The sequence below is a fragment of the Sarcophilus harrisii genome, chromosome 1 (genome assembly GCF_902635505.1).
Source record: "Sarcophilus harrisii chromosome 1, mSarHar1.11, whole genome shotgun sequence".
Classification (NCBI taxonomy): Eukaryota; Metazoa; Chordata; class Mammalia; order Dasyuromorphia; family Dasyuridae; genus Sarcophilus; species Sarcophilus harrisii.
The window spans coordinates 428,166,761-428,181,031 of record NC_045426.1 but is presented as its reverse complement, the minus strand read 5'-3'; the positions used below and the strand labels follow the sequence as shown (position 1 = coordinate 428,181,031).

The window sequence follows — 14,271 nt, the reverse complement described above, 5'->3', positions numbered from 1 at the left end:
ACTGATAAGATGTTGGGTAGCCAGGTGGGTGCCTGAATTTCTGTAAATAATCTGGAAAGCTAGCTACTCCAGAGGGTAAACAGGGAAAAGCATTGATAGGGGTAAACAGGGAAAAGCATTGATAGGATTATAAATGAACCCTTTAGGTTTTGCTTAGTCCTTTTGTTCTTAATAGAGCTTTTGTTCAAGTGGACTTTTGATTACAGTCCCACCCCAGGAGGAAGTCTCTAGAAACTCCAAACTTTATTATATCTAATCAGAAAGCCAAGTTATGATGTCAACCCCTCTCCCTTCCTTCCCTCACCCCTGTTTATTTCCCTTATAAAAGATCTGCTCATACTGTAGATCCTTGCTAACCTCTGTGAATTAGCCTGCCATATCCCATATGCCATAATACCATTTCATGGCATCTTCCCTTTAATAGAAGCTTCTTGGAGGCAGCTAGGTAGCACAGTGGATAGAGTTTCAGCTCTGAAATCAGGAGGACCTGAGTTCAAATCCATCCTCAGACACTTAACACTTCCTAGCTGTGTGACCCTGGGCAAGTCACTTAACCCCAACTGCCTCAGCAAAAAAAAAAAAAAATAATAATAGCATCTTCCTGGTTATTGCCAGGAAAGTTGTCTTTTTCCTTGTTATTTGCTAAAACCCTTTTCCTTGCTAAAGACTTATGGATTTCGCTCTCTGTTAGCAGCACAATAAAATCTTTGCCTCACCTTTTGATGGAGTTGAACCCTGAAACTGTCCTCCTTGACTTTAGGTGTGAACTCTGATAGAGACCCACCCTTCAGGTGGTTTCATTAAGATTAGCCCAGGACCACTTCCTATGTAGCTCAAACTTAAGAGGTCTCATTCAACTGGAAATCTAGGCCTGGGGGCAGTGACAATATTTGAAGGAATCTCATTCAGTAGAAACTCCAGTCTCAAATTTCCTGTAAAAACATAATTTTAAGCTCATATCTTTGCAGAAGTCTGAAGTAGGAATTATGCTTTGCCAGAGGACCTCTCCTCTTGGCACAGCTGCCTACCAGGACTCCTGCCCGGTGGGAAGAGATCTTCTTCCCAGTGATAGGCTCTTATTTCTCTGCCAGGACCTCTTGCCACTAAGGAGTCTGTCTTCCTAGCAAAGCTGGCTTCTCAGCCAACCATAAAATTCCCTTTTGCCAGTCAGACTTTTTGGGTTCGTGAATTCTTTTCACATTGGATCTGCGTTGACCAGAAGGGGCTCCCACAACTCCCTTCACTGCCACTAACAGCATCAACTTAGAGGATGTCTATGACTACAAATTCTTTTGAAGTCAGGCTTCTGGGTTTCAGAACACATTCTGTAGATTTCACAGCCTCGTCTTTGGTTATCTCAACTTAAATCCAGGAATTCCTTTTCTCTAAATCAGTTCCCTGGAGTGAAGATGGTATGATTCAAAAGTGATCTTTTGATACTCCAAGCACTTCCCTGAAGCTTTTCTATTGGGAGATAAAGCAGAGCTAAACAATCTTGCTAAGTCAAGATCTAAATTCCCTTAAGGATCTTAAGAGAGCTTTTCTCCAGAAAGGATAATTATTCATCTAGTTTCCACTAGCCACTTTCTACTAGATCGGTTAGTCAATCAATATTTATCAAGCTCTTAAGATATGTCTGACTCTGTCCTACCTGGGATATGAAGAAAGGCAAAAATAAAATCCCTGTCCTCAAGGAGCTCACATTCTGTTGTTGTGTTTGCCCTTTGCTCTTGAAAAGGACCATGACTTCTGGGAGGTAATGCCATGAAATGCAAGTGAACTGGAGTTGAGCCAGGGAGGGCTGTGCAAGGTCACCTGTCTCATTTTTCCTTCCAGAGCCATTTGATATGGCCAGATATAGATTAGGAAGACTGAAGATGGCCCTGAATGCAGTGACCTTTTGAAGCTAAGGTCTTAAATGAGGAATACACTATTTGAATAAATATGTACACATAAGAAATATAAAATGTAAATAGTAGGTGACTAGCTAAGTATAGGGAAAGTTGGGATAGAGGAAAGAAGATAGTAGTAAGTGTAAGGAATGGACCCAAGAAGGAATTATAAAAGAAGGCCCTAAGGTCTACTACCCCCACAAAGACATGTTCAAGCATTAAGTTCTTAAAGGGATCTGAGTTGTTGACCACAACTTGGAAGTAAAAGGAAGAAAGATAGGTAGAAACACAATCAAGTGTAAGAATACTAAAGAAAGTCACAGAATTCACCATTCTTTCTCAGAATGTTATACTTTAAAAATTTCAGCAGAGAGAGAGGATAACAGTGTCGATCTTCTTGTTACTTTTCTTTTATATCCTTATGAAGGAATAGATTATTTCTTAAAAAATGAGCTCCCTACCTTAGGGCTAGCTTTGTAGATAGATTTATTCTGATGTACTCTGGCATATTCTGAAAAACTTTGCCCAGAGTGTACATGTTCCTGCCTTGGCTTTGCTGCTGAATGACAATTGTTTCTCTGAGGCAAATTAGAATGATGGATTGGGTAGGTGTTTGGGACAGGTGTAGGCCACAATTGCCCCAGCTTCTTCTCAAAGAAGGGGCTACCATAGCTATGGTTTAATGCACAAGTTCATGTGTCCATACAATTGGTTTCCTTTGTAGTCTGATGGATTTTATTTAGGCATTAAAACATTATTCTGAGAATAAAAGAGTCCATAGTTTTCACCAGACAGTTAAAATAGGAGTGCATCATGATGCAAAAAAAGGTGTACAAGTGCTGTGTAATGAACCCAGGGCTGCATGTCTAGAGGCTTCCCACCTTTTTCTTGGCCTAAGTACTTAGTTGCAGGGTTCTTAAATTGTGTATGTATGTGTGTGTTTGTGTTTTAATAAATTTTTACTCTAAAACATTTTAGAATTTCTATTTGGATAAAGAAAAAGTATTCCATTGACCAAAATGGAAGCAAACATCAAATATCAAGTATTAGAATCAACAAACTATTTATATGCTCCCTAATTTTTTTTAATCAGCTGTGCAGTATATCATTTTGAACAGAGTACACACATACATTCATACAAAAATGCTAATCTAAAACTTAAAAAAACAGAGGTTCCATAAATATATTTCATGGTATCATGTCAAGTACAGCCCACTTATTGCCATAACCTCAGTATCATTAAATCGGAGTACCACTCCTTTTTCTTTCATCCTATACATTTGAGTTTGGAAGGTTATTACAGTTGAGAGTGTAAGTAAAAAATGCTATGCCTCCATTCTGGCCTTTAAAAGTAAGCAATGTGTACCATTTTAAAGTTACATACTGGCCATCCTGGCATATTAATCATTGAAAAAAGCTGTCTTTTGCTTAAAAAGTTTGAGGAACTATTTGGTTATCTGTCGTAGTTATAACAATACCAACCAACCTTTCCCATTTACACCTGTCAAAACCTGAAATAAATGGATGAAGCATTTATAGTAATAATATAGTTCATATTATATATCAAGTGCTGTGATAAATGAAAGGGGTACAAATATAATGGGCACCTCTTGCTTTCATGGATCTCAAATTCTAATGAGGCAGACAACACAAAGGGAAGGTTTTAGCTTGGAGTCAGATGAAAAAGGCTCATGGTTCTCAAGCTGTAACAGCAAAATAGATGTTAATGCCTTTTCTTTAATGTAATTTCCATTGATAAAATTTTATGTTTCTGATGTGATAGTAGCAGGTGACAGTGCCAAGGATTCTGGTGACAAGAACTCTTTTCTGGGTCTTCACTACTGTGACTGCAGCCCCTGCAGGGAGCTGTCTATGGCCAGGCTGCTTCTCAGGATGATGTCTGAGGGTACTGGGCTAGAAGCATTGCCATTTTCAAGGTTCCTAGATTCAGGGTCCTAGAGTGATTCCACCAGAATCTGAGGGGAAATGGTCATCAAAGAGACGGTGATAGTCTGACTTGCCTGGCACATATTGTCTCCTATCTCTCCTTCAAGGTGTCTTACTGTTTTAGCTAGGATAGCTTCCCTGCTCTGTGGGTGGCTGTTGGTTGGCAACTGGTAGGTATGCCTGGCCCTTTCTCCACAGGGGTTGCTTTCTCAGAAAATGATTCTGAGGACTGGGTTGGAAACAATAACAGTATCCTGGGAGGTGCCACCATCCCTAGGGCTTCCAGGACTATTGGTTATATTTTCTGTTTTCATTCATAATCTTTCTTGAATATAGCTCGTTCAGGTTAATTTATTAGACTATGTATGAGCTTGTGCTGATTGATCATCATAATTTTCCTAAATGCAAAATAACCCAAATCACAAAGCTATCAATGGCACATATGTTGGAATCTAAGAAACCGATATCAATGGAATTTCACTCAAATGCCTCCATCCATCCCTGGTACTTCCTTTCCAGAGAAAAACCTAACTATCTAAACTTTCTGACATGGGCAGGAAGAGTACTTACAGAGAGGGAACTAGCTTCTCCCTTGAACAAGTTTCTATTTTATGGTAGAAAATAATCTGGAAAAAACAGACACTCATGATCCCTATACCCTAGTATTATTACTCTCAGTGATTAAATGTCATACTTAAGAGGTGTTTAAATAGCAACTGAAAGCAGAGAGAATGGTCTCAATGATCACTAACAGAACCAATAAAGATAAGTTGTTATTAGACAGTCATAAACTCTGTCTGCTGATTAGGGCATATACTGCCTTCTCAGTGTTGAGCAGACTCTAAGTAACATATTCCTGTGACAAAAGTACAACAGATGCCAGACATTTGACTACTCATATTAGAAAAGAGATTAAAGAGTAACTTGCTTAGTGATGTCTGTATAGATCCATCTTGTTTGCAGGAAACTCAAATTAGAAATATTGATCCAAAACAGACAGACAGGTTATAGAAGGACATACCTCTCTATACAAAATACAATGTGAATATATACGTATATCATTGGTTGGTTATTGTTCTTTGTTCTCAAAGAGGACCAAAATGACATCACTGTGTTAGAGTCAGAGTATGTACAACTGTGGCTGACCAAACCAATACAAGTTTAGAATGCTCTGCCACAGGTCAGACACAAAGAGTCCCTATGAACATTTGGGGTAGCTTCTCTAACTTTGAGCATCTCCTATTTTTTCTGTGCTAATTCAATTCTGCTTTGCCCATAGAGCACAGCCCCTTCTCTGATGAGGGCACACTATGCACAAAGTTAGGCAAACATTCATATATAATACATGTATACATGCCCAATTACCTATAAATCTCACAAGCACTTTGAAATCTCTCCTTTTTTTTGTTTGCTTTGTTTAAATTTACTTTTCTTGACCCCAAATATTGAATCAGAAGGAAAAAAAAACGAATTATAACTATGGCTTCATCCTTACATATTTAAAAGAGCTATATATTGTAACCCAGGGAAAATATACAAAGAGATAACAATGGTGAAATTTTGCAACAAGATGAATTATTAGTGTAAAGATTCTAGAAAGAAAAAAATTATCCAATTGAACAAGTAATACTGTGTACTTTCTCTATAATTTATGAACATAGAAGAATGACTAGCTTTAGAATGATAGGTAAGGGAGACATGGAGGGCAATCGGGGTTACTTCAAAGTAATACTGCCTTTCTGTATCACAAATGCTCCCAATAGTAGGCAGCTTTCTCAAAGAGATGCATTATTTGTGGAAGGTAGATGGAGAAATACAAGGAAAAAGCAAAAATAACACTATTGTTCCAGTAATTAAGAATACCATGTTGGAGAATATAAGAAACCTGATATACAGGATCGAGAGAGGTAGGACAGGCCTTAGTCAAAAAGCCTGGAGTTCAAATCTGGCCACTGACAGGTACTAGCAGCAACTCATTTATTCTCTTAGTAGTACCCTTCTACCCCCCAAAAACCCAAACAAACAAACAAACAACAACAACAACAACAAAAAAAAAAACAACCACCCTATAATTTGAAAAAAAGTTACTGATCTGAACTGGTAGAGGGAATTTCCTCACCTGGTGTTCCCTATAGTGATAAAAGTCACAAGTCCAAAAATGTTAGAGAAACAGTTTCTGTTTCCTTCTTTCCACAACCTAAGAACAGGAAAATAAAGGACAGAGAAGCAGGGAGAGATAGAATTTTAACAGTGACACAGTAGCTAAAGTTCACCTAACACCTTCTACAACAATGTGGTAGGCAGAGCAGTTACAACTCCGGGACTTCCCTTTTCCTGGCCCCATAAAACATGTCTTTATTGGCCTTCGAAGGTACATCTTTATTGTTTTATTTTCCTGATAAGAATTAGATAAGGAAATCTGAGCCTAGCTATTCATTTGTCAACACAAAGGCTATTTTTAATGAAATTATTTTAAATTTTTTTTGAGGGGTGGGGAAGAGTATTAGGAAAGAGTCTTAATTAAGCGTTCTTGGTAAATAAAAGAGGGAACTAAAATTTCCATGGATTGCTGTGATTCTAAAAGGATTGAGGTTCTCTGTATTAACACTCACTATTTCCTATAAGCAAAACTTGGAGTATGACTGGGTGACAGCAAAGATCAAATGGGAGAGGGCTCCCCTCCACAGTCAGGTGATTTTTTTTTTTTTTTCCTGAGGACTCTCCATGGATCTTTCTTTGACATGAAGTCTCTGTTGAAATACAAATATATTTGTTTCTAATTGGCTTCTTCCTTATGATCACCTCAATAAAATCTGTGCTACCTTTATGTACTGAGATACTATAAAAGCTCAAAGGCACAACTCTTTGTTGTGTGTTCATGAACTATTTACACAAGTGTGTGTGTGTGTGTGTGTGTGTGTGTATATATATGTGTGTGTGTGTGTGTGTGTGTATTTACTATCTGCAAAGTCATAAAAAAGGGAAGGGGTTAGTGGTGATAAAACTCCTTTGTCTACTGTTATATGCAGAGAAAATAGCTCTCACATAAAACTTCTAATGTTCAGAATATAATTGTTGCTGAATATGTATTTATTTATAATACTCTTTATTACAGGAGACAAGTGAGAATAGAGCCCGGGGCCTACAATCAGAGAGATATGAATTAAAATCTGGCTTCAGAAGTGAGATTCTGGGTCCTTTAACAGTAGTACCTTCCCTGAAGCATTGCTGTGAAAATCATATAAGATATTTGTAAAAGCACAGCACCTGGCACATAATAGCTGCCAAATAAATGCTTTTCTGTCTGTCTCTCTCTCTCTCTCTCTCTCTCTCCCTCTTCCTTCCCCTTTTATGTTCCTTTGGTACCCTGACTTTCAGCATTACATGAAACTTTTCTGTTTGTCAGCTAATTGCCCCTTATCTTTCCTGGAAGTGAATTTTTCTCATGTAGTTAGTTATTTTTCATATAGTTCATATATAGTTTCATATAGTTCATATAAATTCATATAATTATATATATATATATATATATATATAATTATGAAGTTGTGTTTTTGTGTACGTGTTCTATTTTTTTTTTTTTAAATCCTCTCCTACTAAAGCTAAGGCTTTTTGCCATATTGAGAGAATATGAATCTGTTTCAGGTGACTGAGAAATAACAATGATAGTACTAATGATGACAAGTAAATAGCACTTCATTTTCTGGAAAAGGTACTTGCTTGAAACTTCCTCTTTTGCTATAATGCACAAGAAATTCCCCAATTGTGCTCTCATGAGTCAAACAATACAGTCTCTAGGAAACCTTGCACCTGTAGCAGCAGAAGGAGCTATATGCATTGAACATTTCAGTGGGCTATAAATGATACTGCCAAGGACTGGGAGGAATGGAGTTGACCCATGGGAAAAAGAGTCATCATCAGCACTGTACTGGACACTGCATTTTGATCTGTTTTTCAAAACAAGTAGAAGTCTGTCTGGGGGGCTGGGATTAGTCAGTAAAGCATGCACGTAAACCCTCCCCCCAACATTATCTTTACTTAATTGGCAAGTGCAGTGCTTTTTTTTCCTGCTGCCAGAAGCATCCTGTTCATTTGCAGATAAGCACAATTAAAAGAGTCTAAAGGAAATCTGTGAAAAGTGGTCTATGCTGAGAACTGCTAGGGGAGTTCATGCTGGACAATTGTACCTTAGGAAAATATAGTTTGTTTTTCTAGTGATTTCTCACTAGAATCTGAGTTGTTATTCCTTTTTAAAAATTTTTTACACTTTAATTCTATTTAACAAACATTAACTGAGAACTTATTAGGTGCACATGGCTTAGTGGATACCAATAAAAAAACGAAACATTTTCTGCACTATTGTTTATCATCACTTATAGAAATGGGACTCCATCTCCAACCCCCAACAAAAGCATGTGGTTACATACTAATTGGGCATAACAGGTTTTTCCAAGATTGTATTTCATTGAGCAGGGTTCTTCAGTTCTGTAGCCCCTTGCCTAAGCTGCTAAACATATTAAGCAACAGCTGAAGTGTCTAATTTTTTTATCCATTAGATTTTTTCTGCCTTCTTCATTTTCAATCATCTTAGATGACTTTACAGCCAAAATTTTTGTACTTGTTTGATAGTTTTTCAATTGTGTCCAACTCTTCATGATCCTGTTAGGGGTTTTCTCGACAAAGATACTAGAATAGTTTGTCATTTCCTTCTCCAATTCTCCAATAGGAAACTGAGGCAAACAAGGTTAAGTGATTTGCCCAGAGCCACATATGGTGTAAGTATCTTAGGCCAGATTTGAACTCAGAGAGATGAGTCATCCTGATTCAGGCCTTGGCACTCTACCCGCTTTACTACCTAGCTGTCCTATTGATTTTGTCAATCAAAATAGATATTAAATAAAATGAACTTTCATTACACTTCCAACTTTCAGGATGCAATCAACTTTCAATTACCTGTCTGAATAGATATCTGCTTCCCACTCAGCATTCTTCAAGGCCAAGTGAAGATAAGCCAATGAGCATTTATTAAGCCTCTACTATAGGCTAAGTGAAAGAAACAGAGAAAGGTAAAATCATTGCCTAATGTCAAGGAATTTATAATCTAAGAGGGAAAACAATTTGCAAACAACAATGGAGAAATAAGATATACAAAATAAATTGGCTTAAGATTAAGGAGGACCAAGAAAGGCTTCTTACAGAAGGAGGGACTTAGTTGAGATCTGAAGGAAGACAGGAGGCAGAGACTTGAAGGGGGGAAAATCTCAAGCGTGGAAGCCAGCCAGTGACAATAAACAAAGTTGGGGATAGAATGCTATGTATAAGGCATTACAAGGAGGCAAGAATCTTTGGCTCACAGAGTATAAAGAAGAGAATGAGATTTAATAAGACTGGAAAGGAAGGAAATAACTGGGTATAATTCTTCAAGATTTCGTGCCTTATTGCATGTTTTGCAAAGTAATGTTAAAAAAAATTAAACTAAGATGGGCAAAATAAAGCAAGGAACTCGACATACAAACATCATACATGAAAACTCACCACAGAAATTATGTATGGCCAAATCAAATATAAATGATTTCTCGGTTGCTACATTAGACTTTATACCATAGCTGTCCTAAAAAAACTAGATCTATCTATCTATATAGATAATTGGTTGACTATGCTAATACTGGATTTAGTGATGAAATAGTCTCAAAGAGATTAAGATTCAAAAGATCTTAAATACAAACTTGGAGAAGCTATTTTACCAGTAGGGTCACAGTGTCCAAAAGCTAAATAGATATGCAACTGAAAGCATCCTCATCAGGGTTATAAAGAGTCTAGGGATTCTTTTAGGTAAAGGTAAAAGAACCCAGAAAAATCTCTGATCTGAACAGATTGGATTGGTTTTTTTTTTTTTTTTTTTTTTTTTATTTAATAGCCTTTAATTTACAGGATATATACATGGGTAACTTCACAGCACTAACAATTGCCAAACCTCTTGTTCCAATTTTTCACCTCTTACCCCACCCCTCCCTAAATGGCAGGATGACCAGTAGATGTTAAATATATTAAAATATAACTTAGATACACAATAAGTATACATGACCAAAACATTATTTTGCTGTACAAAAGAATCAGACTCTGAATTATTGTACAATTAGCTTGTGAAGGAAATCAAAGATGCAGGTGTGCATAAATATAGGGACTGGGAATTCAATGTAATGGTTTTAGTCATCTCCCAGAGTTCTTTTCTGGGTATAGCTAGTTCAGTTCATTACTGCTCCATTAGAAATGATTTGGTTGATCTCGTTGCTGAGGATGGCCTGATCCATCAGGACTGGTCATCATCTAGTATTGTTGTTGAAGTATATAATGATCTCCTGGTCCTGCTCATTTCACTTAGCATCAGTTGTAAGTCTCTCCAGGCCTTTCTGAAATCATCCTGTTGGTCATTTCTTACAGAACAGTAATATTCCATAATTTTCATATACCACAATTTATTCAGCCATTCTCCAACTGATGGACATCCATTCAGTTTCCAGTTTCTAGCCACTACAAAAGGGCTGCCACAAACATTCGTGCACATACAGGTCCCTTTCCCTTCTTTATAATCTCTTTGGGATATAATCCCAGTAGTAACACTGCTGGATCAAAGGGTATGCACAGTTTGATAACTTTTTGAGCATAGTTCCAAACTACTCTCCAAAATGGTTGGATTCGTTCACAACTCCACCAACAATGAATCAATGCAGATTGGATTGTTTTTAGATTTTGGTCACGGATAGGGAAAAGTCTGGGGACAATGGGCAGACTGAGGAGTAGCTCATTTAATTTCAAACTGAAACCATGGGAATATATAAAACTAGGATCCTTCAAAATCAATTTGTCCAGATAAGCAGTTTGGTGTCCTAAAAGTACCTTGACGTTAGAAGATAGAATCAGAATCATAAAATCATAGTGTTTGAGAGAGAAGGGATCTGTTATTTTAACAGTGAAGGGACAGATGAAAAGAGAGGAGGTACCTTCTCCAGGGTCATAAAGTGGGAGAGCTGTGACCCAGGTCTTTGTGTCTCTAAATCGAGAGTTCATTCTACCATATCCGAGTTTGAATTCTCACTCAGTCATAATCAGTCATTAATACATTTCCCAGAGCCTGAAGTAAAATAGAGACAATACTTAGTACTACTGACCTTACCAGGCTCATGTATATGGCTCACATATACATAAAATCCGCTGTAAACATTAAAGTGCCAATGAATGTAAATTTAAAATTATTATTTATTTAGATAAGGGATGTTTTAGAACTGGTTCAGAGCTCCCAGGGATGTTGTTATTGGAAAGTGGCCCCAGGAAGTGATCTTAGTCCAGGGCAAACCTGACCTAAAACAAAAAAACTTTGCCAAAACTACTCTAGCTTCAGGGAAGTACTGCATTTAACCCCCCATTAGCCTCAGGTCATCACCCTTTCATTCAGTTGTCACAGAAACCTAGCTTGCTTTCTGGCACAGTTACCTGATATTCTCAGTATTCATTTTCCTGGCTATGAAAATGCAATACTGTCACTAACTCACTCCTAAAGAGAGGTAGCTAATGTAGTAAACAATGCTGCCACAGAATCAATAATACTTGGGTTCAAAGACTGATGATTAACCATGTGACCACAAACAAGAAATAATAATGACAATAGCTAACATTTATATAACAAGTATATATGCGTGACACTGAGCTAAGTGCTTCAAAAATATCTCACATGAACTTCCTAACAATTATGAGAGACAGGTGCTGTTATTCCCATTTTACAGATGAAGAAACTGAGGCAATGCTTAAAGTACTCTCCGATAGAGGTCTTCATTTAGAAAGTGTCTGTGGCAGGATTTCCCAGTTCATGCTCCAGAGTTCTATCCCCTGCACCACCAAACTGTCTAGGTCACTTAATTCATTTCAATAAGCATTTGTTATGACTTTATTAAGTGCCCATTTTGTGCCAAGCACTGTGCTAAGTACCCACAATGTAAAAAATACTATATTAGAAGCTGGGGATACAAAGACAAAAATTGAACAGTACTTCCCAACTTATCTGAGACCCTTTACTCTTCTGTAAATTGGAATTAATAAAATCTATACGACCAAGACCACAGAACACGTTGGGCAAACAGCTCAAGTTCACAAAGCTTGTAAAAGGCTTATACAGACACACATATGCATACATATCCTGTCAAATCTTCATTTTTTCTACTGTCAGGAGGTACAGAATGGAAGTAAAAAAAACTAGTTTCCACCTTTTCTCCTATCTTTACTAGCTGCAAACAACATAATTTACCATTTTGAATTTGCTTCCTTTTTCTTCCCCTCTTAAAGTTTTTCAGACAAAATAATCACCAGTGAAATATACATAGGTACTCAAAAATGCACACACACAAAATAGGGCCACAACATAGAGAAGGAAGAAGTATTAAGTATCTATAACCTGGATAACTGATTCCTAAATGATTTGCTCAAGTGGGATAATATAAGAGCCTTTCAGGCCTTAAAGTGCTATTTATTCATATTATCTAGATATCTGTATATAGATATTATATATCTATGCTATTTTATCACTATGGTTCACATATTTTATTTTCTAAATTTTCCTCACTAGCTAGACATTCTTCTCTAGCAGCATCGTTCTTTCCAAGCAAGGATAGTAGCAAAAAGTGGGTTGGAGTCAGGAGACTAGTAGCCCAAAGCTTTCAACACTCATTCATCCCAGTTGGAACCCTTGCTTTCCTTCATTCTAATTAGTTCCCTGCTTTTGGCTTGCTCACTATCACACCACTCTGTCCTTCCTTCTTTGGAAGCTGTGGAAGATTTCCTCTGTGAAAAGTGTCCCGTACCTTGGTACCAGGGCTTCTGGATTTCCCCTTTTCAACTTCTCTCCACCCTAGATACCCCTCCCTTTTTTTCCATTGAGCAGTTCTGGGAGCTGGAGAAAGGAGGTCATCATTTCTAAGTTATGTAAAGAAAAAGGGTTAGCGTTTCGATTGCTGCACTAAATTAGAGATATTGATTGGGTGATTACGGAGATGAACATCGGTTCTTGCTTTTTAAAAAAATAAAATAAAATACTACCCACCACTCCCATCAAACTACTACTAACAATCCTCCACTAAAATGTTATGCCTCAGCAGCAGCAAGGTACGAAGGCGACCCTGCCACTTGGAAGCTCAAGTTTTGGCAAGTTCTCCCAAACTGGCAAGGCTTCAATTACAGGTCCAGTTTGGGCTCTGTCTTCTGTCAGAGGGTCAGTCGGCTAATGTCCGACAGGCTCGTTTACCACAAGCTCGGACACCTAGAAACGCGGCTTTTTCCTTTTCCTTTGGCCACTAAAACTTAGGAAATGAAGGCATGTATGTGGAGGGGCCATGATCTACACGGACTGAGGAAATACTCGTCCCATGAAGTCATAGATATTTAAAAGCATATAACTAAAAAAACAAAAACAACAAACAAACTAAAAAAGAAAAAAATGTACGTTCCCCAATTCCTAGGCTGGATGAGGCTGGCTCTGTGTCACAGTCGGCGGTGGCAGCACCATTTTCCCTCCGGATTCTCCGTCCCAGGGATTCTCCCTGCCAGACTCTAGGTTTTGGTCCCGGAGAGGTTAAGTAGTAGCATGTGTGTAAGTATGAGCATATAGGTGTCTATGTGTTATTCCGTGTGTGCGGTCGGGAGCTTCTCACAGATCAGGCAACCCCGGTTATGTTGAGGGTTACCCCGCAACTCGCTCCTCCAGGCCGAGGATGTCCTCCATCCCCACCCTACCTGGGTCCCCGCATCCACCTCTAGCTCCTTACCTGTAGCGGGGAGAGCAGGACGCACAGCCCGAGAAGCTGGAGGAGGCGGTGGAGGGGCCGCCGCCAGCAGGACCGGGCCATGGCGCGTCCCCGCGCCTTTCCCCTCCAGTGCCTTCCCGGTAGCAGGGACTGTCTCGGGGCCAGCCTCGCTGCCCCACGTTCGCTGGAGCTCCTTCTTCGGTCCTCTCCCCTCCCTCGGCCCTCCCCTCGCCAGCTCCCCCGCTCCCCAGCTGTCCGCTGCCCAGCGGTTTCCTCGGACCGGCCACAGCCACCTGTCCCCCAGCCCGGCGCTGCGGCACTTCCACCCGTTCACACCCCCTTTCTGCTGAGCCCACCCCCAGTCCTCCCACGCTCGCTCCTCCCAGCCGCGGATCGCTTTGCCACCCCCTATTTCTCAGCCCCTTATTTTTTGGAAAAGTAGAGATTCCTCGTAAGTGTAGAGGTGGGTGAGGGGGTCGGGGTGGGGGTGGGAGCAGAGGAGGACTTGATGCTGAGGGGGATTGGCTTTGCTTTCAGGAAAGTAAGGAAGTTGAGTTTGATTTAAAAAAAAAAAAGACTGGGGCACTAAAAGGTTAGGTAAAAGGAGAAAAGGGAGGGATCGAGATTTAAAAAAAAAAAAA

The 14,271-nt window shown here is 39.0% G+C and overlaps 1 protein-coding gene across 1 annotated transcript in view; it reads right to left on the bottom strand.

Annotated features, from left to right (window-relative positions):
* The window catches only part of TNFRSF11A (TNF receptor superfamily member 11a), a 104,136-nt gene extending 90,261 nt beyond the window's left edge, over positions 1–13,875 (bottom strand). The window contains 1 exon segment of the mRNA XM_031946175.1: positions 13,652–13,875. Within this exon segment, the coding sequence (XP_031802035.1) occupies positions 13,652–13,732 (81 nt within the window). The 5' untranslated portion in view covers positions 13,733–13,875.
* Positions 13,876–14,271: the final 396 nt, after the last annotated feature.